The 23,922-nt window shown below is 40.5% G+C and overlaps 1 protein-coding gene across 15 annotated transcripts in view; it reads right to left on the bottom strand.

Annotated features, from left to right (window-relative positions):
* Positions 1–23,922, bottom strand: part of mecom (MDS1 and EVI1 complex locus) — a 176,644-nt gene that overhangs the window by 17,136 nt on the left and 135,586 nt on the right. For 7 of the 15 annotated variants that reach the window (XM_056756376.1, XM_056756375.1, XM_056756382.1 and 4 more), the window contains 5 exons: positions 5,627–5,740; positions 1,008–1,110; positions 711–939; positions 305–452; positions 23–203 (listed from right to left, as the gene is read on the bottom strand). In XM_056756376.1, the coding sequence (XP_056612354.1) occupies positions 23–203; positions 305–452; positions 711–939; positions 1,008–1,110; positions 5,627–5,740 (775 nt within the window). The remainder of the gene's footprint in view (positions 1–22; positions 204–304; positions 453–710; positions 940–1,007; positions 1,111–5,626; positions 5,741–23,922) is intronic. The other 8 variants (XM_056756380.1, XM_056756381.1, XM_056756387.1 and 5 more) reach the window with 3 other exon arrangements.

Below are 23,922 nucleotides of genomic sequence, written 5' to 3'. Positions count from 1 at the left end.
AGTAGAAAGCATGCAGACTTACATATGAAGGGTCTGAGTGACTTACATATGAAGGGCTTGACGGAGGAGTGGATGTGTTTATGTTGTTTAAGGCCCGAGGAGGTGGCGAAGGTCTTGCCACACTCGGGGCAGGCGTGAGCCCGCGCCCCCACATGCTGAGAGCGGATGTGTCTCTGTAAGTTGCTGGGGTCTGTGAACACCTGCTGGGTAGAGAAAGAGAAAGAGAGGGAGAGAGTTTACATTCACAGATCGCAGAAACCGGGAGGTGATGCGGGCCGCTCAGGAAATGATGTCTGGACTCTACCTTTGAGCAGTTTTCACATTCGTAGTGTTTGCCGCTGTCGTGTGACATCTGATGGCGAATCAAGTTGGACTTCCAGTTGAAAGCCTTTGGGCACTGATCGCACTTGTATTCCCTCTCGTCGGAGTGAGACAGCGAGTGAGAGTCGAGACTGAGTGACAGACAGAAAGAGTTAAAAATACAGATCAGTTGAAAGTGTTACATAAATTATACAAATTGTAGTTCCTCTAGGCGTCTGGCTTTGTTATATTTTGGGCACAAAACTGTCCCTGGTATTTTGCTAAAACCCTTTATAAGGATGTTTATAAAATGAATATAGGTTTAAGTCATACGTGTCATCTGTATTCATGCTAATCATCTTTATATAGAAACAACAGCAGTGAAGACATATATGTGTGTCGGTTCTAACCTCTGGGCGTCTGGAAAGATCTGTTCACACTCCTTGCACTCCTGTGGGGAATGGGGCATGTTCATAGGGAGAAGATGCAGGTCGTGATCCGGTGCCCCGGGCAGACCCTGCTGGGACAGCTTGAAGCCTGAGGCAGGCGAGGTCCCGCACGCGTGCTTCTGATGGTCCAACAGCTCCGAACCAGATTCAAAGTTGAGATCACAGTCCTCGCAACGATACTGACGTTCCTCTGTGAGAATCGAAGGCATGTTAGAATTCGGAGTGAACTAGTCTGTAAATGTGTGTTGGTAAACTAACCGTGTATGTCTGGAGCCATGGCCTCGTATGAAACGTCCTCAGCCTTCATGAACAGAAGAAGTTCCTCACCAGGCTGAACCTCACAAACCACACGGTAAAAGATCTAGAGCAAAAAACGAAAGAAAATATTGATATTAGAACAAAACTTTAAGCGTCGCTTTGGTTAGCCACAATGCAAAAAATGCCACGGAAAACAAAAAGATTTGGATGGACGAACAATGCTGGGAATATGAGCGTGTGTGCGTTTAAAAGGGACGTTTTAAAGAATCCAAGCTGAGACCTATCTGTTTGACACTTCCTGTGTGAACACAATAGGTAGATGGAGAAACGCTCAAGGATGGTGTTATTTTTGGCAAGCGTTGAAGGAACTGGACAGCTCACTTCCTATCCGTCTGACGGTGACATTTCAGCATTCTTATTAGAGATGTCACACAATCACAGAAATACACGCATGGACAAAAAATTGATAAAATGATAAAGGCCTGGTGAGGTGGAGACCTCTGGGCAATGCCCCGGTCAGTGTGTGTGTGAGAAAGACCCAGCAGGTCGTAGGGGACACGGAGGGACACATAGTTGCGCTCCATTGTTTAACAGGAGAATACAGGGAACTAGGAGAACCCGCAAGACGACATGAGAACAGTCTCACACACACAGACACACACTTTCACGGCCCGTCTACCCATTCTGGTGCCTTCCTGCAGATCGATCATATCTTCTAACCAACCCTCTCTATGTGTGCGTGTGAACATGTTTGGTTATTCAACTTTTTCCTTAAAGATCACAAATGTATCAAAACAACAATCTTTTTTTAAGTGGATCTTAGTAGTAAAAAAGCTCATTTATGAACCACACGTCCAGGTTCAAGGCCCTTTGCGTGTGTTTCCATCTCGCACACACAAACACAGGGAGCGACATTAATATTTTGTGTAGTGTTGGGAATCGTTTTATCGATTACGTTTACGATTCTCCTGTTTGGTTTCAATTTTTATCAATTCCCAGTTTCGAAATCACCATTTACAAATCATTTAGAAAACAACCTGTGTGGTCATTTAGCCTGCTTATTGACTTGTTTGCAAAATATATATATTTATGAGCACCGTTTTGTGTATATATACACATAGAACCATGTTATTTCTGATTTATAACAATTTGTATTACCACAGTTGAACTACATCAACGTTGGCTATACTGTAACTATGGTTCATTAGTGGTTCCTGTGCTTAAAGCAAATACTATAGTTGAACTATGCTTACTTCAGTAAAAAATCTTTCATATTCATAAGGGCTTTTATTGATATATCAGAAGATCACGCAACATGGGTACTTTTCTGAAAATATCCACGCAGGAATGTATAAAAGGAATTGAAATTTTAATCTCAAGTATCTGGTTCCTATTCCTTTCGATACCGATTCCAAATTGGAATGGATTTTCGATTCCCAACCCTAATTGTGAGCATGAGACAAAAGCAGAGCTGTTGTGAGAGGCCATCGGGTGAATGACACAGACACACACTCAGAGCGCTCGTTGGCCCGGGACCCGGCGAGCCAGCCAAGTCCAGAGATCAGGGGAGTTTAGTGGGCATCACTCCTGGCAACATAACCTGGGCCGCGGCCTGTTCTTCAGTGCCAGGGGTTTGTGCCAACCTGCATGTCTTTTCAGATGCTATAGAAGTATGTGTTCTGAACTTGCACGGATAGGCATACGCACAAAAGGATCCTTTGGATCGTGAGGATAAATGCTTATTATCAGCAAGGTTTTTGGATCGGGTAACCACAACAAAATAATTATCACAACATTATGTGTGTATGTGTGAGCTTATTTAGCTATACCTTTGAGACAAAAATAGGGTCTAAATCGTACAAAAGAGAAAAGCTTAAAATAAGAGCATTTCATGATTTTTTTTTAATGCAAAGCTTCTTGGGGAGGTAAGATTAGACTTAGTCTGTAGCAACTCTAGCCATTTTAAAAACATGTCTAAGGTATGTTCTTATGTAGATGAGATGTGTGTGTGTGTGTGTGCGTTTTGGGTGCGATGTCTGGCCATTCTAGGTCAACTGATTAAGTGAAGGTTGTAAAGTTCCAGTGGCTTATAATAACAGACAGTCAAGAGTCATTACACTTTACCTTAAACACACACAGGGAGTCAATAAACCAGGCCTCCCAAAAGCAAGACCTCAAAACAACAAATATGATTCTTGCAGATTCTTGACCCAAGTCATGAAGGACAAACCGTTTATTATCAGGGCTTATCAACGCAAAACTTTCAGGTGAGTACACACACAAGGTCTGGCCACGGGCACTTGCATGTGATGTTAAGGGCACTGAGAAGTTTACTAGATAACTGTTGACTTCAGCGACTACTGAAGCAAACAGTGTAAGATTTTCCTCTCCGCTGTGTTCCAAGCGGAGAGGTCACTTCATATACGCACCACACACACTTTCAAAGCTCGCCCCTATTGTGTAAGTGTCTATGAGAAACGGATGTTAGTCGACTGATGCCCTGATAAACAGGTCCATTAGATTCTTCGTTCAGCACTACAGGAATGAAAAACACTCTCACACCGACCAACGCCTTCCACTAAAATCCCCCTTTCCCCATTTAGACACACACACATTATCTGACATTCCTCTTTAAAGGTGATGAGTGATAAACTGTGATAATCTAAAGATGAATCAAAGTGGTCAGGCTTGATCAAAAAAGATTTAATTAAGATTTAAATAAATGCGATATGCGCAAAGTAAATCTGTAAATTATGGGACAAAGTCAATCAAAAATCTGCTTCACTTTTTATGAATTTGAATATTAAATATACATTCAAATAAATAGGCTAGCAAAACTGACTGGATTTGTGAGGGTGGGTGGTTGGTAAGCTAGAGATGAGAAAAAGAAAAGCACATTCCTTCACCTTCACAGCACCCAAATTCTCTTTTCTCTCGAAAAGTTGATAAGGGTCAATCTTTTGTATCTCTCTCTCGCTTTGTTTTGTTGCTATAAGGAGGTACAGAGCGATTATAAAAACACATGGGTTGCCGGAAGCCATAAAGTCTAAGCCGAACTCTTTGTTATGACAAGGTGTCATAGTTTAACAATTATAGCCCATATCATAATACTGCATCTGAGCAGGTTCTCTTTCTCCATCTCCCCCACTGTCTCTCTTTCTGTGTATGAAAAGCTTTAGGAAAGTCAAATATTTGAAAAAAAAATAGACCACCAACCGTTACAGTGTCCTGCTTCATAATAATTCATGGATTACTGGTTATCAAGAACACAACCTCACACAATTCCAACAAGGACATGTTTTCTTTTATCGGATAAAGTATATCATTCAAACAATTGGCCTGATTTACATTTGAATGCATTATTAGCACATGTCTTTACACTTGAAAAGGCTTCAAGAGGTCTTTGTTGTCTGCAAATATGCAAATTATCTATTTGAATTATTTGTGTAAAGTTTAAGGTCGCCGAATATTGTGTCATTTGCATGTCCGGAAGAATTCAATGTCATAAAAAAAATCATGTTTTTTCAACTGTGTAAATTCTTTTGTTAATTAAAATTTGACAGTCGAGCTAAACTCTTTTTATACATATATCAATGTAATATATAGCCCAGATTAACAGTCTCTAATAGACACAATATAAATGAAAACATTAAATTCCAATTCATTTAATCTATTAAAATCCATCCATTGATCCAGTCATTTTAATCCAGAACGGTTAAACTTCAGTCTAGCTCAACAGAATTAAATTGTTCCTGTTTTTTACTTTATTCCAGTTCAACCCCTCACTTTAGCTCCTATCAATTTAATCCATCTCAACTCTATATAACCTAATTTAAATCAATTTAATCCAGGACAACTCAACCCAATTTAACTTGAATTTAATTCCACCCAATTCCACAGAGTTTCAAGATATTTCATTTAATCCAGCCAAACCCAACTCAGCAAAATGCACTGAAATTTAATGAAATCCAGTTTATCTTAATCCAACTCAAATATGTTCAGTTCTTATTCAATCCAGGCCTGGGCACCTCCTTCATTCCTCCTTCTCAAATATAAACATAAAGGCTTTTAAAGCGTAACATTAATACACAGTAACTCTTTTAAACACTTTTTAAATAAGCAAAATGGACAAACTAACCTCACAGAACTGATTCAACTTTAAGAGAAAAAAATATACTGGATGCTCAACACTAAAAGTTTGTGGTGTGAGGAGAAGCTGTGAATTTATGATTGTGAGTCATTCCCTCTCTCTCTCTCTCTCTCTCTCTTTCTCTCTCTCCTCTTTAAAACACTTCCTTCATAACTGTCTTTCACTCCATAACAATTCAGGAATTTGTCGTCCCTCATATCCGAGTGCAAAGATACAAAATGTGTGCTTATCATCACGCTTGAACGAAAGTTGTGTGTGTGGGTGTGTGTGTGATCCTGGCCTGTGGTCCTTCACGCTGCAGCCAGGATACAAAAGACCAAAACACGAAAACAGTGACACACTCGGACACACACACACAGATTGACGAAATAGAAGGAATCTGCTATTAAAGATAGCACAAACACCTTTAAACACTCCATTATATCAGCCATCCAGGTGCTCTGTGTGTGTGTTTGTGTTCTTCACGTACCTGCTCATGTATCTGGCAGGTTGTGAGGTTGTGTTGGGTGGATGGAGAGACCTGGATGTGCCTTAGCCAGCTCCTGCTATCATACACGCGCCCATCCAAACCTGTCTGCTCACCCTGAAAGAGAGAGAGAGAGAGAGAGAGAGAGAGAGATCAGTCTTTGATCTTGAACTTTAACAGATTACTGAGCAGTAAGTAAAATCTCATGCCACCCACCAAGATTTAGAAAATGGTGATGCATACTTGCACATGCTCACTTTAACACACACACTCGACATACAATGACAACATCTTTCTTGTACACTTCCATCTTGATCGACTTTTATTCCCAAATAAAACAAAAGTGATTCTCAAAAGTGTGGTCCTGTGGTTAAGCTTACAGTTCACAGGAGGATAACACTTGAACACCACAGTGATTAAAAATGTCTGTGTGATTTTTCCTAATTATGGTAAAGAAATATGAGGGAATACTGTTTTATCAAGCAACATAAATAACAGCAAAAGTTTCACTTTTTTAAATTGTAATTCAAGCCATTGTTTAACAGTTGCTCTGCAGAACTCTGTATGTCACACATTTAATCTTTTTCATTTGATCTAAGGAAATACAAGGAAACAAATAGTAATCCAAAAGGTTATAAATCGCAGACTTGCAATAAAAAAATTGTTGTTGTACAATATGTCTATTTCACAACGACCCAGTCATTTTATTTGTCGTAATAGCTACCAGTCATCCACTATTCATTTTTTGGTGTTCAAAATTCTCAAAACAAATGAACAGATTCAAGTTCTTCAAAACTGTAAAATTTCGAGTTATGTTTATGTTATGAAAAATATATAAACATATAAAATATATAAACGTAGGCGTCGTAACAGAGAAATATAATTGCATTTTTTTACAACAATTCCAATCTAATTTTCTTGTTAGGTTATTTAGCCTGAGAGTTTTTGTAGGCTAATCTAAGGTCAAGTAAATCAAGTGCACGTAAACGCACCATACCCCCCCCCCCCCACCAAACACACTGACAACACTTATGCTTTCCCATGTCTCAGTGCACTTCAGACAAAAACACACAACTAAACACTTCGAAAATATCCCGAAACTTCAGAGGAAAGAAATTGGAAAATAAATTAAATCAAGTCAGAAAACACAAGGATTAAGCGTTAATATATCTGTATATACGTTTTATTTCAAACAAAAAATAAATAAAGAAATTATTAAAATTATTTTATTTACTAATTTAAGTCGTTCAACTTGGAGCATTTGCCATCCGTATTTTTTCGGTTTTCTGTTCATTGTCTCGTAATAAAAATCCATCTGTTAATTTCATTGTAAAAAATCCGTTCCCACTCGCAAAACAAACCAAATATTTAGTTTAAATGCGTACAAAAATGCAAGACATCATTCATTAAAATAACGCTGTCAAATAAAAATAAATAAAAGCTAGCCATATAAAACATACAGTAAAGTTACTGCTAAGGCAGTAAAGAAAATAATAAAATGACCAGACATCTTGCGATGTGCATTTCAATAACGGGTTACGCTTCAGCGCAAAGAACCAAAGCCATTCGTTTCGATACAATTAAACAAGTTCAAAGGTGAAGAATGAATGGACTTTTATTTGACCATTAATTCGCGGCGTGTCAGAAAGAAAGGCTGATATACGGACATAAAGCACCTACCTCAAGAACTCCAAGAAAACCTCACAGGGAAGAACGAACGGATAAAACGGCACCAAAACGCACAAAACTCCGGCAGTGCGCGCCTCAAAAAACTCACAAAAGCCTCGAACGAGCTCACATACGCGACTTCTCGTGTTGTTGTGTTTTGCGGCTTGTATCCCGTGTCGTGTCTCTTGTTGGAAAAAAAGAAAACAGTTTGACAAACGCTTTGGGATTTCGCCTCCTCTTTGCTCTTATCAAGTGGACGACACGCTAAATTTCCCCGCGGACGCAAACTTCGTGCACTTCGGTTTATTCTTCAACGAATCACGCGGTTAAAAATCCCCAGGTGTCTGTCGGTTTAACTGAACGTCTTAAAACTTTTCGTCTTATTCGGTGTCCTGTTCCTGCTTGGACTGCTGAGAAAACACAGTGCGAATGAAGAAAATAAAGATGGTGAGACCGTTCTTCTATGCACTCGTCCCGTGTGAATGATCTGAGCGTGAAGCGGTGTCTCTGTTTGTGAGAGAGGCGCTGTCTGTCCCGTTAAAGTGAATCCTCTCTTGTCCCGTGCTGTCCCACGCGAGGGAGATGCGCTGAGGAGGAGGATAAGGAGGAGGGGGGACCTGTCTCGCGTGTCCACCGGTCGGAAGTTGCGCGAGGCTCCCCCACGGTAAATTTTAAAGTGACAGAAGCGCTCCGTGGGAGACACGAGGTCAGAGCGAGGTCGGGACGGGGCTGCTCGTGGATAGACTTGAGCCGCGCACAGTGGCCGAATTTTTCTGCTTTGATGAAGCAATCGAGCTATCACGGAATCAGTGGGTCTTTTTCTTCCCTGGCTGATTTCTTTGGTCGCGGAGCGGAGGAAGAACACGAGAGAAATGAGGGAGGCTCTTGAAAGCCAAGAGCAAGTGAAAGTGCATTGAGGTTACCAAAGTGCGACCCCGAGAGATTATTTCCATCAAAACAAAATGACAAAACGCTTATATTTCTTTAAGGGTATTTTAACATTTTAGGATATTTTTATTTGTAGCTTTAGTAATCACATATGTGGTGCTGCTTTGATGATTTTAAAAGTTGAATTGATGTTTTTCATTTTTTAAAACACCTGCTCCTAACACACGAGCACACGACTGAAGGGCATAAAACAGACAAACAAATTCCTCTTCACATTTACGATCATGTCTAGTAATTTTAAGTAACAGAAAACCCAAAGTTTCTTTAAAGAGTTGGAAAAAGAGGAACGATGTATGTGCGGGCCAGTCACTTAAAACCGCAGTTAAATGCATTAAATATTTTAAGTAGGCCTACAGTGTCCGCAAAAGTGTCTAGATACTTTGTTGAAAATTATTATTTTGGTGTTTACTTAAATGCTTTATTAATTCTAAACGAGCCTCTCCGGCGCATGGAAAGAAGCGCAGTCCAGTGGCGGGACTTTAATATGTCTGATGAAGATGAATATGCCTCCCTGGCCTATCTTTGACATTGAACTCGAGGTCCAGATAATGTCCATTGTTTAATGAAATCGCAGGGCAGAAGCGGAGGAAGGACAGGAAAAATCATGTGTAAATACGGCGGCCCTCGCCAAAGATTCCCATACACCCGCGCTCCTTGAGAACCGCAAAGAGACCCCGGTCCGCCGCGCATCGATTTCCTGCCATTCCTCGACTTGTCCATTGTTGGAAGCCTTTTTAATTTAGCCATAAATTGGGAAAGCTCAGGCTATGAGCTGTTCTATTTTCTCCCTGTCAGGATGAGGGATTTGGTTTATGATGCATTGTGTATTAAATACAAGTAATCTGGGAAAGTGATTGCCTGGCCTCGCCGGGGTCTGATGGAGGGTGGTGATAGAGGGCTCCTCAGCTGAATTTCTCTGAAAAGGAGGAAGCGATAACAGATAAACAAAGGGGCCGGTGGTATCTGTACCAAGCCTGGGGTAACACGGGGTAAGAGAGCGAACGAAGCCCGTGCACAGGGCAAGGGTAACTGTTAGTTCGTGCCTCTTTCGGTAGATGGCGTAGCGAGCCGAGTTTACAAAGTTTCCACTTTCCACTCTCTTCGGGAATGAAGTTGCATCTTTGCATTTGTGACACGTTTGTTCAATGCCATATGCGGAGAAACCTGCAGGCAGTATTTGAATGGGCACAAATGTTTAATTCGATAGATTCGTGGATATTTACTCGAGTCGGGAGACTGTATTATTTAGAGAGAGCCGCCCGCCTCTCGCTCTCTCTCTGGAGGGAAGCGCATCAGTCAAGCGCGGAGCTGTGGAGCTACTGAGACGGCGAGTCATTTCTTTTCTCGGCTGCGAAATTGCTGCACACAACGCCGTACACATTAAGCGTCAAATTGCTAGATGGAACATGAAAGATTCAGTTGTATTGCCTTCAAATAGAAAATCGCCCGAACGACCCTACAATACGACTCGACGCTTAACCATGATTGAATTCAATAAAACCGAATTTAATCCGACCCTATAATGATTTTATTTAATAAAAGCACTATAATTTAGATGGAATAGTTTATGTTTATTTAAACAAGGCATACATGCTACAGATAACTGCTATTTGAAGATTAAACACAATATTAAAAGTGTGGTGTGACCGTTTAAAGCAGCCTTTAATATTCGTTCATAAACTTATCGAAAAAAATATATATATATTTTTATACTTAAAAAATTTTTTTTCCTGAGAAAGTGCTTTTTTATTTATTTGCTTTGAGTAGGCTAAGCTTCAATTGGCATGCCTCACCTAAAGCAGAAACACACTACATACTGTAGTTAAATGAAGTCAAAGTTTTTTTCTGTTCCAAGTATGAATACTTTGGCAGTTAGACAGTGCTGGAGCTCGCTGTTGTCTGCGCGCTGCGCAGTTGGATTTGTTTATTTGCAGTGGACTAGCGCTAGACTGCGCGCATTAAGCCGTTAGGTAAAGTTTTGTGGAGGGGAATCCCAAATGGGCGAGAAACTGACGCCGACAAGGAGCTGCTCCCCGCGGTCTACCCTCGGCCCTGGAGCCGCGCTCTAATGGAAACACTGTGTACGAGATGCATTCCAGCACATCCTAACGGGAAAGAGGGGGGAAGAAAAGGAAAATATCGCAGCCAAATCCACATGAAATAGTTCAACCATTCATCGAGATAGACCTCCCATTGACAGGAGCGAAAAGCTGCATTAAGCCTGCACCGCGCCTCCCTGCAGACGCTGGGCAGACTTCTCCACAACCAGCTATTAATTTAAAGTGCGGGACCACTCAATCAATGGGCTCAACCAAAACTCATTTAAAACTGCTCCAACAGTCCAATTTAAAGCCCAAGGCTGAGGCTCCTAACCACTTAGTCATCTTTTGTTTGCCCCTAATAGCTTAGTATAATGAAAAAGCTATATAAATGGCTAGATGGAGCTGTATAACCAGAACAACAAAGTCTTAATTACATACATTTTAGTTTTAATAATATTAGCGTAAATGTATTATCACGAAATTAAAATATCAAAATAATAAATAAATCACTTTTTGTTATAGTTATGCATACAAGCATAAAACAACATAAAAATAAACAAACGAATAATATGAGGATTATATATGAAAATATAATGTGGGAACTTTTAGGGCAGATTTGTGCCTTAAAAATTCAGCGTGTTTCCATAAAAACTATATTGTGTGTGCATGTGCCAGTTTTGCGTAATACAAAACCGCCACTATTCTCCATCTGTAACCCCAAATAAAAAAGCCCAAAGTTTTCGAGAGCTCTCTTTCTTAACACCAACCAATTACCATTAAAAGAGAAGAGAGGAAATGAAAGTGGAAAATGTAAATAAAAATTTCCTCGGATCTGGAAGTAGGCCCGTAGCGCGTGTGTTAATCTCCACCTCGGTAATTTGGTTCTCCGAGAGAGGTACCGCATCCCCGCTGCTGCGCCCTGCGCGCCATAAATCACAGCTTTATGTGGACGGGGTCAGTGCGCCCCCCGCCCCCTCATACTGAGGTGCCCGGGCTTAGTATGGCGCGCCTGCGCTGTGTTTACCCTCTCACCCGAGGACCATACCAGCTCGCTCCTAATTATTTAAGATTATTTTCATTCGCCAGGGTCAAAGAGAGAGAGGGTTTCTGCAGTCTATTTCAGGAGTCAGTCCTCTGCGTTTTAGTGAATTAGTACCCCATCATCTTTGCCCCGTCTGGGCAGTCTCACCCGTTGTGTCCCCCGCGGGCCCCGGGGCCTGCCTGCGCGATGAGGGGCCCATGTATCATCCCAACACACGCACACACAAAGTCTGGAAACAGCCAAGTGAAATCAAAACTGGCTACGTTCCCGAAAACTTCCAACTACAAGTTGAATAATTTACTCTTTAGATTTAAAGCACAACTCTGTGGAACAAACACGAACAAGCACATGTGACGTAAAATACACTGTAAATGAAATTTGCGACACTATATTCATTTACAACCTAAATTATCATTGCGTTCTCATGAGCATATAGTTTGCGTTTTGGTAGCCTAAAGGAAATACTGTGAAACGCACTCGCGTTTATATGTAGAAGAACAACCCGTCGGGTGTGAAACAGATAGATTGTGTTCCCTGGCTAACATGAAGTTAATTGCTTTGACAGCGGGAATGACAAGACGTGACTCGGGCGTACTAACAGAGTCCGACTAAAACAGAACCAGTAGTCTGCAGTACAATGCGCTATTCAAACTGCGAGACTACAGAGGCCGCAGGGGGACGCGTTTTTAAAAAACATAAGTGGGAAGTGCTGGAGTTGTATTCACACCGGTGTTTGGGGGTGAGAAGTCGCTCCTGAAGCGCGGCCTCAGGCACCGCGCGCCACCGAGCGACCGCTGGAATGTGCCACTTTGGGAGCGGGGAGGAAGGGGGGTTTATGACAGCCAGGAGGACGATACAGGGCTGGGGTAATCATAGATACTTCCCTTTTGTGGAGTCTATACACACAGCCCACACTGAATGCCGGCCAGTGGGCGCGATAAAGTCCGCGGTGGTGTCAGAGGTAATGTTTTTAAAACATAAATTAGGCGAAGGGCGAGATGCGGAGAGGAGAAACGCGCGTAAAACGCAACGGGGCACGCTGGAAACTACAACAAGACACACTCTGCCTACTTTTTGTACCACTGTAGCACACACTCACACATCGTCGGCCGTCGGGGGGTAATTAGAACATGTTGCTGGGATCTGTAAGGAGAGCAAATTGCTTCTTTAAAGCTCTTAGATATCATCTTTAAAAGAGTTTTAACGCTGGTGGAACGCGTCGGAACATACCACCTAGGATCCGATGCGGGGGTGGTGAACATCTATTACATTTATTGAGCTGTCTAAGGGCTTTTGATGTGTGGCGCACTTGAGAGGTAACAGCAAGCTTTCCCATACGCCGTGTCTAATTTAAAGGCTAATATTTAATATTTGAGAGACAGGCCTATCTGGTGACTGGTGCGCTTACCGGCTGAGGAAGCGCACTCTCTCTCTCTCACACACACCTTTATCGTAATGGGAAATTAGATATCACAAAGAAGGCTCATTACATCTACAGACTAAGCCCCAGTCTCGTCTCGCTCCCCACCGCCTGGTGTCTTAAACCGAGCGGGAAATGAAATTCCCATGGAGCAATGCTGCCCATTAAACAGTCAAGTCTATGTTTTAATAATCGCACGTGTAAGAGGCACTTAGCGTTCAGCGCAATCTTTTCAATGCCACCCTTTAAACTGATGTCATTAGAGGTGGAAAAACGTGTTTAAGGGCCGATTCCCCCCTCCCGGTGCGCTTGGAAACCCGATGCAAGCGCAGGTGTTTTGGAGTCGCCAGGCGCACACGTGTTACTGATGTGCGAAACGCGCGAGGCTTGATGGGTAGCAGGCGCGCGGCAGCTCGTACATCGCACCCACTTTAAAGAATTTTCATTTTTGCCTGCCACCATAATGTGTTCGCACCTTTTTAATTGCGAGGAAAGTCAAACAGGACGACAAATCGTGTGCGAAAAAGATTTTCAAATAAAACGAAACCTGTTTAAACGATTTAGTCGAAGAAATGGAAATTCAATATTTCAAAATGTCCGGCTTAAAGATAATGTACAGGTCATGTAAATAATAGGCTGTAATTGTAATTCCATTTTTTTTATTTAAACGATTCACTTGGGTGTGATTCTTATATGTAAGCCAGACAACAACAAAAAACATTCACCAATTTCCTCCCCAGGCCTGTGATCTTTATTTCTGATTGGATTCCTATAGGCTTTTTCGCATGGGCGACTTTTACTGAGGGCTATGCTTTAGAGTTTATCTAAGAAACATTTAAAGGAAATGGACACCCTTGACTTTAATTGCAAGCAGAACTAACCGAATGCAACATTTCAAAGAGGATAAAAAAGACAACTGAGTCTAATTAACTCGTAACAGTTAGATTTAGTTACTCCTATTTACAGCTTCGCTGGTTTTCAGTAGCTTCAAAGGGGACTTGAGTTAAGGATGGTTTATATTTAACCCAGCTCAAAACGCTCTGAGCGTCGATACTAGAGTGCTGCAACTTTGTGCATGGTGGTGGCCACGCGCAAACACACACTTGCTTGCATATGTTTGTGTTTATAAGTCTGTCTGTCAATCAACTATATGCTAAATAGCCTCTTTATAATGTCCTGAATAAATCTAATGCAAATTTGACCCGTTCTCATGACTCAGTGCTTTAGTGTGCGTGTATGTGTGAGTGTTCTGGGAGCTGATTGACTTGTAAGACATGAGCGTCGATAGACCAGGTTTATTCAATTCCAGCCCAATCATGGAGGTGTCACATGCTTTTGGGCGGCGTGTGGGCACCGGGCAGGCCTGGCCTGATAAATCTGCTTTTATGAGGGCCAGTTATAGCTTTTATGGCTGAATGTTGGAGAGACTGATTCAGTGATCAATCATGTCCGTGTGTAAGAAAGACAACGGTGAGAACACACACACAGGTACAGGTGGATCGATGCTCATTGTGAGTTTGGAGCGATGGAACACTTTTGAGATATGACTAGATCATCTCTTTCTCCTTCTCTCCCTCTTTATTTCCTTCTTTCATCGCTCTCCGTCTCTCCATCTCTCCAATATTTCACTCGTCTCTCCGCTCTCCATCTTTTCTCGCGACATAACTCTTCAACCATCTTTCATCTCATTCTCTGCATTACCTAGAACACGAAAGCTGTTCCTACCATCTTTCTTCCATTCCTCTCCTTCTCTGATGGAAGCAATGAAAGAGCTCTGCCAGAATTTCAGCTCCTCTCCAGATTCATGGAGATGATGTCCTCATGCAAGAAACTGCAAGATTCATCTGTGCTTCTCATCTCAGGATTCAAAAACATGTTCTTCTTACGTAAACTTACATTGATAGATTTCTTTCTCTCCTTCATCTGTCTCTTGTGCAGATGATGCTTGTGGATGAGGAACATCTGTAGGCTTGTGATCAATATATCACTACAGACACAATCTCACGCACACTAACAAACACACTGAGCCTGTCGGAGACAGTAGGTTCCTTGAAGTTGTCATTAGATGGAGTTTGAAACAAAAGCCGTAGTGAGAGGGAGGCCCAGCAGACAGACACAGGAAACGGCTACTGATTAAACACCTCATTAACACACAAACTCACACACACACGCACACAGACATGCACACATACAAACCATTAAGATCCCAGATCAAAAGGATTGCACCTTTATACATTTAAGGAAATCACCTACATTTTTGTACATCTCAAACAACCAACGATTAAATTTTTCTATTCATTTTTTTTCCTATAATTATTTCTTATGTCAGATAAGGAATCAAACTTTAACGCTTTTAACTACTACTGAGAAGACCCCCCACACACATTCTACTACATAGACTGTTTCATCAGATGCAAGCGCATGGCCCACTTCCTGTCTGTGTTTCTTTATAATATAACAATTTATTTGATATTTGATTATATTCAAATTAATTTGTTTTATTATTCTTTTGTATATTGATTGTTTTAAACTAAATTTAAACTACTCAACCGTTATTGATTCTTTGCCGGAAGTTACGTTTGGGCCACATTACGTTTAGGCTGTTGACTCTGAAATTGTCTACACACTGAATAAAATATTTTAAGAACGCAGATATTTAGCAGTCGTAAATGAACTCGAACATCAAGAGAACAGTTATGTTTTAATATTATTTAGATATGAACGATATTTATTAAGACAAAACCACACTCCAAAATCCAAGAAAACACCAATATACAGCACCTAGCAAATGCCCACGCCTTCAAAAATACCACGCAGATATTCATAAATATTCCGGTGTCAAGCTTCCCATTACCCCTAAAACTGTCAAAACGTAATTTAGATGGGCATATACCGAGACCTCTGAACCACTCTCTTTAGTTTCCATTTCTCCATTCACCCTTTATCTCGGAGTAATTTTTCCCTCCATCTGTTTATAAAAGAGTTCAAGTTATTTATTATAAACATGAGAGCATGTACGTACACAGAGCTGACTCGATAGATGAGCTGTAACACTAAATATCTGTTTGTTTGACAGGAGAGCCGTCATCTCATGTTTAACTGTCACTCTCTTTCCTTCTATCCATCTTCCTCTTTTTTCACTTTCTTAAGATCTCAGATTCTCTTTCAGGATCGGTTTCTTCCTTCCTTCCTTTCCGAAACGTTATCTAGGGCTTATCTTTATGATGTTATAGTAAAGGCAGGTCAAAGGTTTATAATGCGGTATATGTTTTGCTCTGCCGTGCTGTATTCGGGTGTGAGGTGTCCACGGTTTATGATGTACTTATGTCTGCTGGTCGCGGGTTTATGATGTATACTGCAGCTGTACATAGCTTTAAAGTTTACCACGAGATTCAAGTTCCGAGAGATTCAAGGAGAAAAATTGTGAATTTATTCATTTTTGCTTTGTTTGAGAAACAGTAGGTACAGTATGCGAGTGAGCGTGTTCTTGTATACTATATGATGTAATGTTTGCGTTTGCTTCTGTTAGGCTAAAGACGTAAAATCTATGTAAATGTTTAATTGCGCTTACAGTTTACATTAACAGTTAACATTATTCACAACACGTTTCACTTCTGTATCGCACACATTTCCAAGGAAATATACTATTCGGTTTTGAATTTTGAATGTCTTTCAACATTGGCTGAAATTTATAGGTAATATAATTTTCCTCCCATCTACACGGCTGTAATTACAGTAATTTCGAAGCCATTAGCTATTCAATTCTGATGAAAGATTTTAAAAACAAACATTTTTCACACGACTTCACTGCTGATTTGCACAACAGCAGATTTTTCGCTCTCACATCAACAAGCATGAAAAGTTTATTATTGCTTCCATAGCGTCTCATATTTCTCTCTCGCCGCTGTTTTACATTCTCAGGTCGGGGTTAGTTGTATAAATGAACACCCAGTCTGCACCTGAACACACACGCTCACATATGAATACACGCTTACATGCGTAATCAGGAAAACGGCGTGGAATATTGTATGTCATTACACGTGCATGCGTACCCTGAGGCTTCTGCATGCGACGCTGTGTGATGTGTGTGTCCAGTCATTTCACAGTGTAATCTAAGCGCTGATCATCAAATGCATGAGTGTGTGCGTGCGCGCGCGTGTGTAAGAGCTCTTAATAGAACCCTGTCGCAGGCCTGCCAGAGTGAGAAACAAGCAGGGTAATGGATGACTGGAACCTCAGCTCCCAGAATTCCCTCTGGTGACCCTCGCCGGCCAGCCATGCCGCCTACGGCAACTTCACATAAAAAGAAAGAGAAGCGGAGAGGAAAGGAAAAAGAAGGAGCAGAGAAAATGTGGAATTGATGGGAAAGAGAGAGAGCGAGAGAGTGCTGACAGTAAAATGGCCAAAAGGCTATGAATGATAAAATAAAGGATGATGCGCGTTCGTGAAAAGAAGGAAATGCTGAGGAGACAAATGGAAAACGAAAATAATGAGAAAACAGACGGATGACAAGCTTATTTTTTGGGCTTCGTGTGAGCATGTAAGCATGTGTTTATATATTATATGTGTGTGTGTGTGTTTGTGTGTGCACATGTGATTGATGACAGGCTGTGTTACTAAGAGGGGTCCCATCACATGTGATCACATAAACACTTATTCAGTGTTTGTGGAGCTTGACAAGGCTGCACACTGCTCTCAGTGCTCTCAATATGGGTGTGTGTGTGTGTGTGTGCGTACGCGTGTGCGTGTGTGATTGATGAAAGTGTGTGTCGGTAAGTGATGGTTGATCCTGACATGGCTGAACGCTGCTTTGTGTGTTCACAGATATCACAAAAGTGAAAACACACACCATTAATCAAGCGTAATTTACTTGGGCTCACAGACACGTACGCACAAACACACAGTTTTAAAAACCCAACTTCCACAAACTACATACAAATAGCCAGCGTCCTCATGAAAAGAACTGACTCATAAACATAAACGTAATCTTAAACATCATCGTCTTTGACTTAACTGCATTTATGAGGTCCATTAATATAACCTCTAATGTCTTTGCTACTGAAACATGGACAACTAATACAGAACTAAATAGCTTCTGTTCCTCCGTCTATTTCTCTGAGCCAATCTCTCAACCTCTCTATAGCTCCTCGGATAAGTTCTTGTCAAAATAACAACGCGCCACAGAGAAATATGGAATTTGCATCTGGGGAGAGTGATCAGTAAATGATGCATGCAAATCCTCATAATGAACTCACATCCCCTCCAACAGACCTCTTAAAGACATTACCATACCCTACGCACACAGAGATTGATCTATCAATGCTCACTCAGGGTTGTCAGGCACTCTCGTTGGATCTTAACGTTCAGTAATTGTTGTTTTAAGTAGAGAGCAGCTGTTTTACTGAGAAGAGAGTGTGAAAAATCTCATCAGTTCTCTTAAAAGGGGCACATTCTGCCCATTTAAAATCCACATACATGGCTTCTTCGGTCAAAGATCTCATCCATTTTTTTATATTATATTATGTATTGATTTACACAACCATATTTTTTTCTTCACTAACACCAGCAGCACCACCTGCTATCGTCTGCGACTGTTTGAACAAATAGTGTAGGTCAAACCCATGCCATTGGCTTTAAATCTGGCTCACATCCTTTCCAGTTCCTCCTCTCCATCATTTCCTCTCCATATAAATGAAAGTGTCAAAAAGTGGAATAATCGCAGGATAGCAATAGACATACAGTAGATAAAAGTCAGGTATTAATTCCAAATCGAGCCATTCACACAAACCACCTCACGTTCTTCAAGCAGCCAGACGGAGCATGACGAAATTGAAATGCAAACACATAACCTTTTCTCCAGTTATAATAGACCTTCTTGTTTCTAGCTGTGTCACGAAGCAAAGCTTTAAAATCCATGAAAGTGGTTAAAATAAATAGTAAATACGCTTTGTCATTATTTACTCGAACTCTTGTTTTTTCAAATCTGCATGACTTTATTGTGTAGAAGATATTTTGAAGAATGTTGGTAACAGAACAACGCCATCACCCATTTAGTTCTATGGGTAGACACAAAACCAATGCGAGTCAATGGGTACCGCTGTTGTTCGGTTAGCAACATTCTACAAAATATCTTCTTTTGTGTCCTGCAGAAGAGAACAAACTATACAGGTTAGAAATGATGAGTTTTTTGGGTGAACCATCCCTTTAACTTTAACTCTCCTCAACATAAGTGCATCGTCAACAGTCTTGTTACAAAACAAATGACTTCCGGTTGTTCAATGTGAACGCTTCTTTAAATTGCACTGTGACCGTGAACCACGCGCGTGTGTTAACTGAACCGAACAAAGATTCATTTTACTGACATGCATGGAGACCCCGGCGGCTCTAGTTACTGCACCCAACAGCTCTCTTTCCTCAGTTAACTGAAGATGCGGGGAGCCGAGAGTCTGAGAAAGAGGAAATTGGAGAAAGAGAGAAAAACAGACTGTTAAAGAGATAGTGAATGAAGGGAAGACGAAGCAGGGAGATGCATTCCTGCGGTCGCAACGCTGCAGTCACTTAAACGCAACATTACTTGAACGCTGGATGAGCTGGAGGCTTTAAAAAAAATCTGAAAGCTTGGGCACGTCTGCTATACCAATCACACACACACATACACACGCAAACACACCACAAACTGCACATACTCGCGCTGGGTTTTAATCCATCTCTCATCCATCCTGTAATTCCCTTCAATAATCTTCACATTTCTTTTCTCATCTTTCCACCAGTCAGCGTGCACCCATCAATTTCTTTGCTTGATATTTTAGGGAATTTTCTTCGTTTTTCCTGTCAATTGAAGAGTGATGAGCCACGCTAGTCTATACTGAGCGCTGTGTGTGTTTGTGTGTGTATCTACTTTTAGAGTCCTTCTGAAGCCTAGTCCATCCATCACACAGACGACAGGGAGGGCAAAGTTTGGGTCAGAACGTTGGCTTCTCATCCTCTCATGAACTCGCTCTCTGTCTCATGTCATCTCTCTTTCTTCAAACAGGCCTTGTTCCACGAAAGACCGGGCATTGGGCGAACCTCATGTCTGGAACTTAAGCTTGTCATCAAGTTTGGATCGAAGTAATTGTTTCCTTTGCAGTTGGAAGTTGTGGGCTTTATTCGACTGACTCCAAAATAGCATTCCCGAAATGCAGTAAGTTGGTCCTGAACCCTACAGATGTTCATTTTTGGATGGTTATTTGGCATTAACTGTCATAAGTCAGATGTTAAAACACTGATAAACACTGTTAGAAGTTTCTAGAATGAAGATAGGTAGACACACAGACGAACAGACAGACATGTATATAGATAATCATCTCTGTCTTTCTCTCTCTCACAAACATACACCGACGACAGTTATTGTTCCCAGTGTCTTTGTAAGATTGTGTTCGGCTGCCATCAGTAATTGAGAACAGAAGGATTTACACAGAGAAGCACAGCTACACGACTCTCTGTCTGCTCTCATAATCACACTGACAGAGAAAGAGACAGAGAATGGCATAGCGGAACATGGTTATTAGTACATTCTCACATTCTTACGGCTGTTTCTGCTCATCTGCATATCAGTAGCATACACACCCGTACAACAAAAGAAAACAATCACACAAAGGCAATAATGGTGCATCATAGGAGACCAATACAGCAGACGAGGACATCATCACATAAGAGATTCTTTACAACTTCACAAGATGAGAGCAAGATTGATTCTCCTCTTTTTTTTTGAAACACCGCCGTAATTTTTTTTTTTAAATTTATTAAAAATAAACTGGTTTCATCAACAACATTTTTTTGCGGATACAGCAAAATAATATTTATGCAAAACTCTTAAGCTTTCCTTTAAACACTAACATTTTTGTATTCTTTATTTGCCTCAAAATTGCGGTGCATTTGTGATTTTATTCTTTATTTTGTTTAGTTTGTTATTTTACTATTTACTATTTTTTTTATATTACACAAATTGTCGCCTTGGAATCATAAGGTTCTGACATTTTTATTTATACTTCAAAATTCTGACTGTCAAAATTGTGTTATTCACATTTTCTTTTTCTGTTACAACTTATTTACATTAAGTCATGCTTTTTTTTGCTTTACGTTTGCTTATCTGCAAAGTCAAATATAATGCAAAAACTTTAAAACTTGTCTTCTCAAAATTGCAGAAAAAGCAGAGAGAACCATATTTCCAAGGCGACAAACTAAAGTATTTTATAATTTTTTGCTTAGTGTATTTTTGCTTGTTTTGTTCATAGTGTATTCGGTAGACAAAGTTCTGAAGTTCCAAACACATGCTATCATCAGTTGTAAAGTGTCTCTTTTTTTCACAATAATAAAATAAAAACACCCATGAATTAAATCACACTGTATTCTATTTATACAGGAAATAAAACTAAACACGTACATCTGTGAAAGGTGTCAGAGTTTGAGACTCTATTGTCTCTTTTGACAGCCATCTGAACACATCATCACCTTTACAGTAAATCGGTGTGTGTGGTTTTCACACACAAACACACAAGAGATGATATCTGACTTAATCAAGTTGCATTGGGTCTAAACGCTTTTGTCCTTTTATTTCTCTCTCTCCGGCTTTCTCCTCTCCATGTTATCTGAGGAAGAGAGGAAACAATTGTACAAAAGCGAGAGATCTGTTCAACCAGCCACAGCTGGGGAGATCCAAAAAGTTTGCATCACTTGAACTCTGACGCTTTAATGAGGTTGAACGATTCTTCGATTTTGTTGTGTTGAAACTCTCACGCGGCCGTTTTGCCTTTGTGACTATCTTTTCATCCTCAACAGCTTCTCTCCATCTCTGTAAGTGCCCCAAACTCATCCATCTGCTCTGATGTCACTTCCTCCCGCAGTCCCGCTCGTCAAGCCATTATTCTCTTCATCTCTGACACTCCTCCATAGTCAACATACGCCATCCATCTCTGACAAACCCACCCGTGTGTCAACAGGTCAGCTCCGTCGAGACAAACCGTGTACGCTTTCATACGAGTGTGTGCGTGTAGATGCTAATCAGTCCCGATGTTGCTAATGCAGTCTCAGCTGTCGTTTCGCTAACAGTTTAATGGCTTTTTTGAAAGAACAACTGATGATACACTGTGCGTGTTTTGTGCGTGTGCATGTTTATCGGTTCATCCCTTCGACGCACGGATGATTTAAACGCACACCCCATCCGAAAGCTACGCACACACGCAAACGTACACCTGCTTTCTCCATGACTGGATGTCTAAATCGCTATCTGAGTTCCACCCCGCCACCTCCGAGCAATCATCACCAAATATAGTCTCTTTTCATTGCGTTTCATCCCTTGTTCCTGTTCAAGAGGAAGATGTCGAAAGCGAGGCGTGATGTTTGCCTTTAGAAACAAAAGAAGACGTTTCAAACATGCCGTGTGGACATTCTTGACGCTTATCGGCGCAGGAGAATAAAAGAAAAGAAAACAGTGGATGCTGAAAAGATGAAAGAAAAAGTTCACGAATGTCGTCACGGTCTTGGATTCAGTTATTTGTGTATGTGTGAAGGGTGTGCAGGTTTACTCAGCTATACTTTGGGGACAGTTTGTCTTCAGAGGTTAGCACACTCAAAGGTTGACAAAAACTCTCTATGGGACATACTGAAAGGCATAAATGATTCACTAAATAAATAAAATACACAGGTTAAACTCTGACAGTGCTTTTGGTGTATTTGTAAGTTGCTCAGAATAATACTATATCCTCAGATAGACAGCAAGGTTAATGTGAGTATGTAAAAGAAGCTGAAAGTAGATTGTAATGTGATATAATTCATCTAATCCGTGAATGTGTTTGTGGTAATGTAATACGCTATTGAAAAACAGAATGAGGCCTAAGCTTTGGATATGCTGTTACTCACACACACACACACACACACACACACACACACACACACGCACACAGACACACAAAACACAAACACTCACTACAGAAGCTTTCACAAAATAATATTATGAGGGTCATGCTCAAGAGTTTTATGAATGAAGAATACAGACACACATATAAAAAAATTCTTACTTAGTATTTTTTACATTTTCCAGGACAATTGTCACATTTTTATAATTAACATTCTATTACTTGACAAGCAAAATGACGTAAGATCTTAGTCTTGGTTACCTTAAAAGAGTTTATGGTTGAAACCAGAAATAGCTGTCAATGGGTAACTTCATGTAAGTAAACTTAAACAACATACATAAATAAAAAACATAAACTTCAAATAAGTTAATTTTTTTACCCCAGTGTCAGATTCTTATGCCGGTTTTAAGCATAATGTATTTACCATTTTTTTTTTCAGTGATTTAAAGAAAAAAATTTAGAGTAACTTTGCTTTTTAAGTAAATCGTTGCTGTTGTTCTGAAACTTTCTATGTCCAAATTCGCTGTTTTTCAGGAAATGGAAAAACAACTGTACTTTTTAAATGATTCAATACTGTGTTGACAAAGTTGACAAGCACTTTTTAAAACTTTTATTGGTTAGATATTAGCAAAACCCAGTGATTAACATAAAGAGTGACTAATGATAATGATTTATCGCACAAAATAAAAATCACAAAATATAGAGATGTGAGGTTTCAGAAGGACATCAGCGATATGTACAGTAACTTGATTCAAGAATTTGACATTTGGACTGGACAAAATGATCAAGTAAGAAAAAACTGAGGAATTAATTTTTTCAATGTATTCATATAGTGCTTTGATGACCTGTGTCGTACTTACTATCTTCAAGTAGACAGTGGGCAAATGTGTGGGTGTAAACAGCATGATAAGGTTGATTCTGTGATATGGATTGAGTCTCTTAGAATTTTAGGAGTTCTCGCTCTTTCCAACACACACGCCCGCACACACACACACACACACACAGAGAAAGAGAGAGACATACAAGACAAAAGTGTCTTAGAGAACGAAATGCTAACCTTACTGGATCATTGTTAGCCATATTCCCTCCTTTATGCACAGGAGAATAAGATAGAAAATAAAACGATAAAAGGTGGTGGTTCCCTTCAAGGGTATTTTTTTGTATTTGTAAAACGCTTTAATCCAATCTGACTTTCTTGTCATTGACAGAACACATTTGAGCAGTATGTGTGTTCCTTGGGATTTGAGGTGCTAACACAGTGCTCTACCAACTGAGCAACAGGA

This window comes from Triplophysa dalaica, chromosome 9 (genome assembly GCF_015846415.1).
Source record: "Triplophysa dalaica isolate WHDGS20190420 chromosome 9, ASM1584641v1, whole genome shotgun sequence".
In the NCBI taxonomy this organism is placed as follows: Eukaryota; Metazoa; Chordata; class Actinopteri; order Cypriniformes; family Nemacheilidae; genus Triplophysa; species Triplophysa dalaica.
Note: the sequence above shows the minus strand (reverse complement) of the source record. Positions and strands in the feature narration are given on the sequence as shown.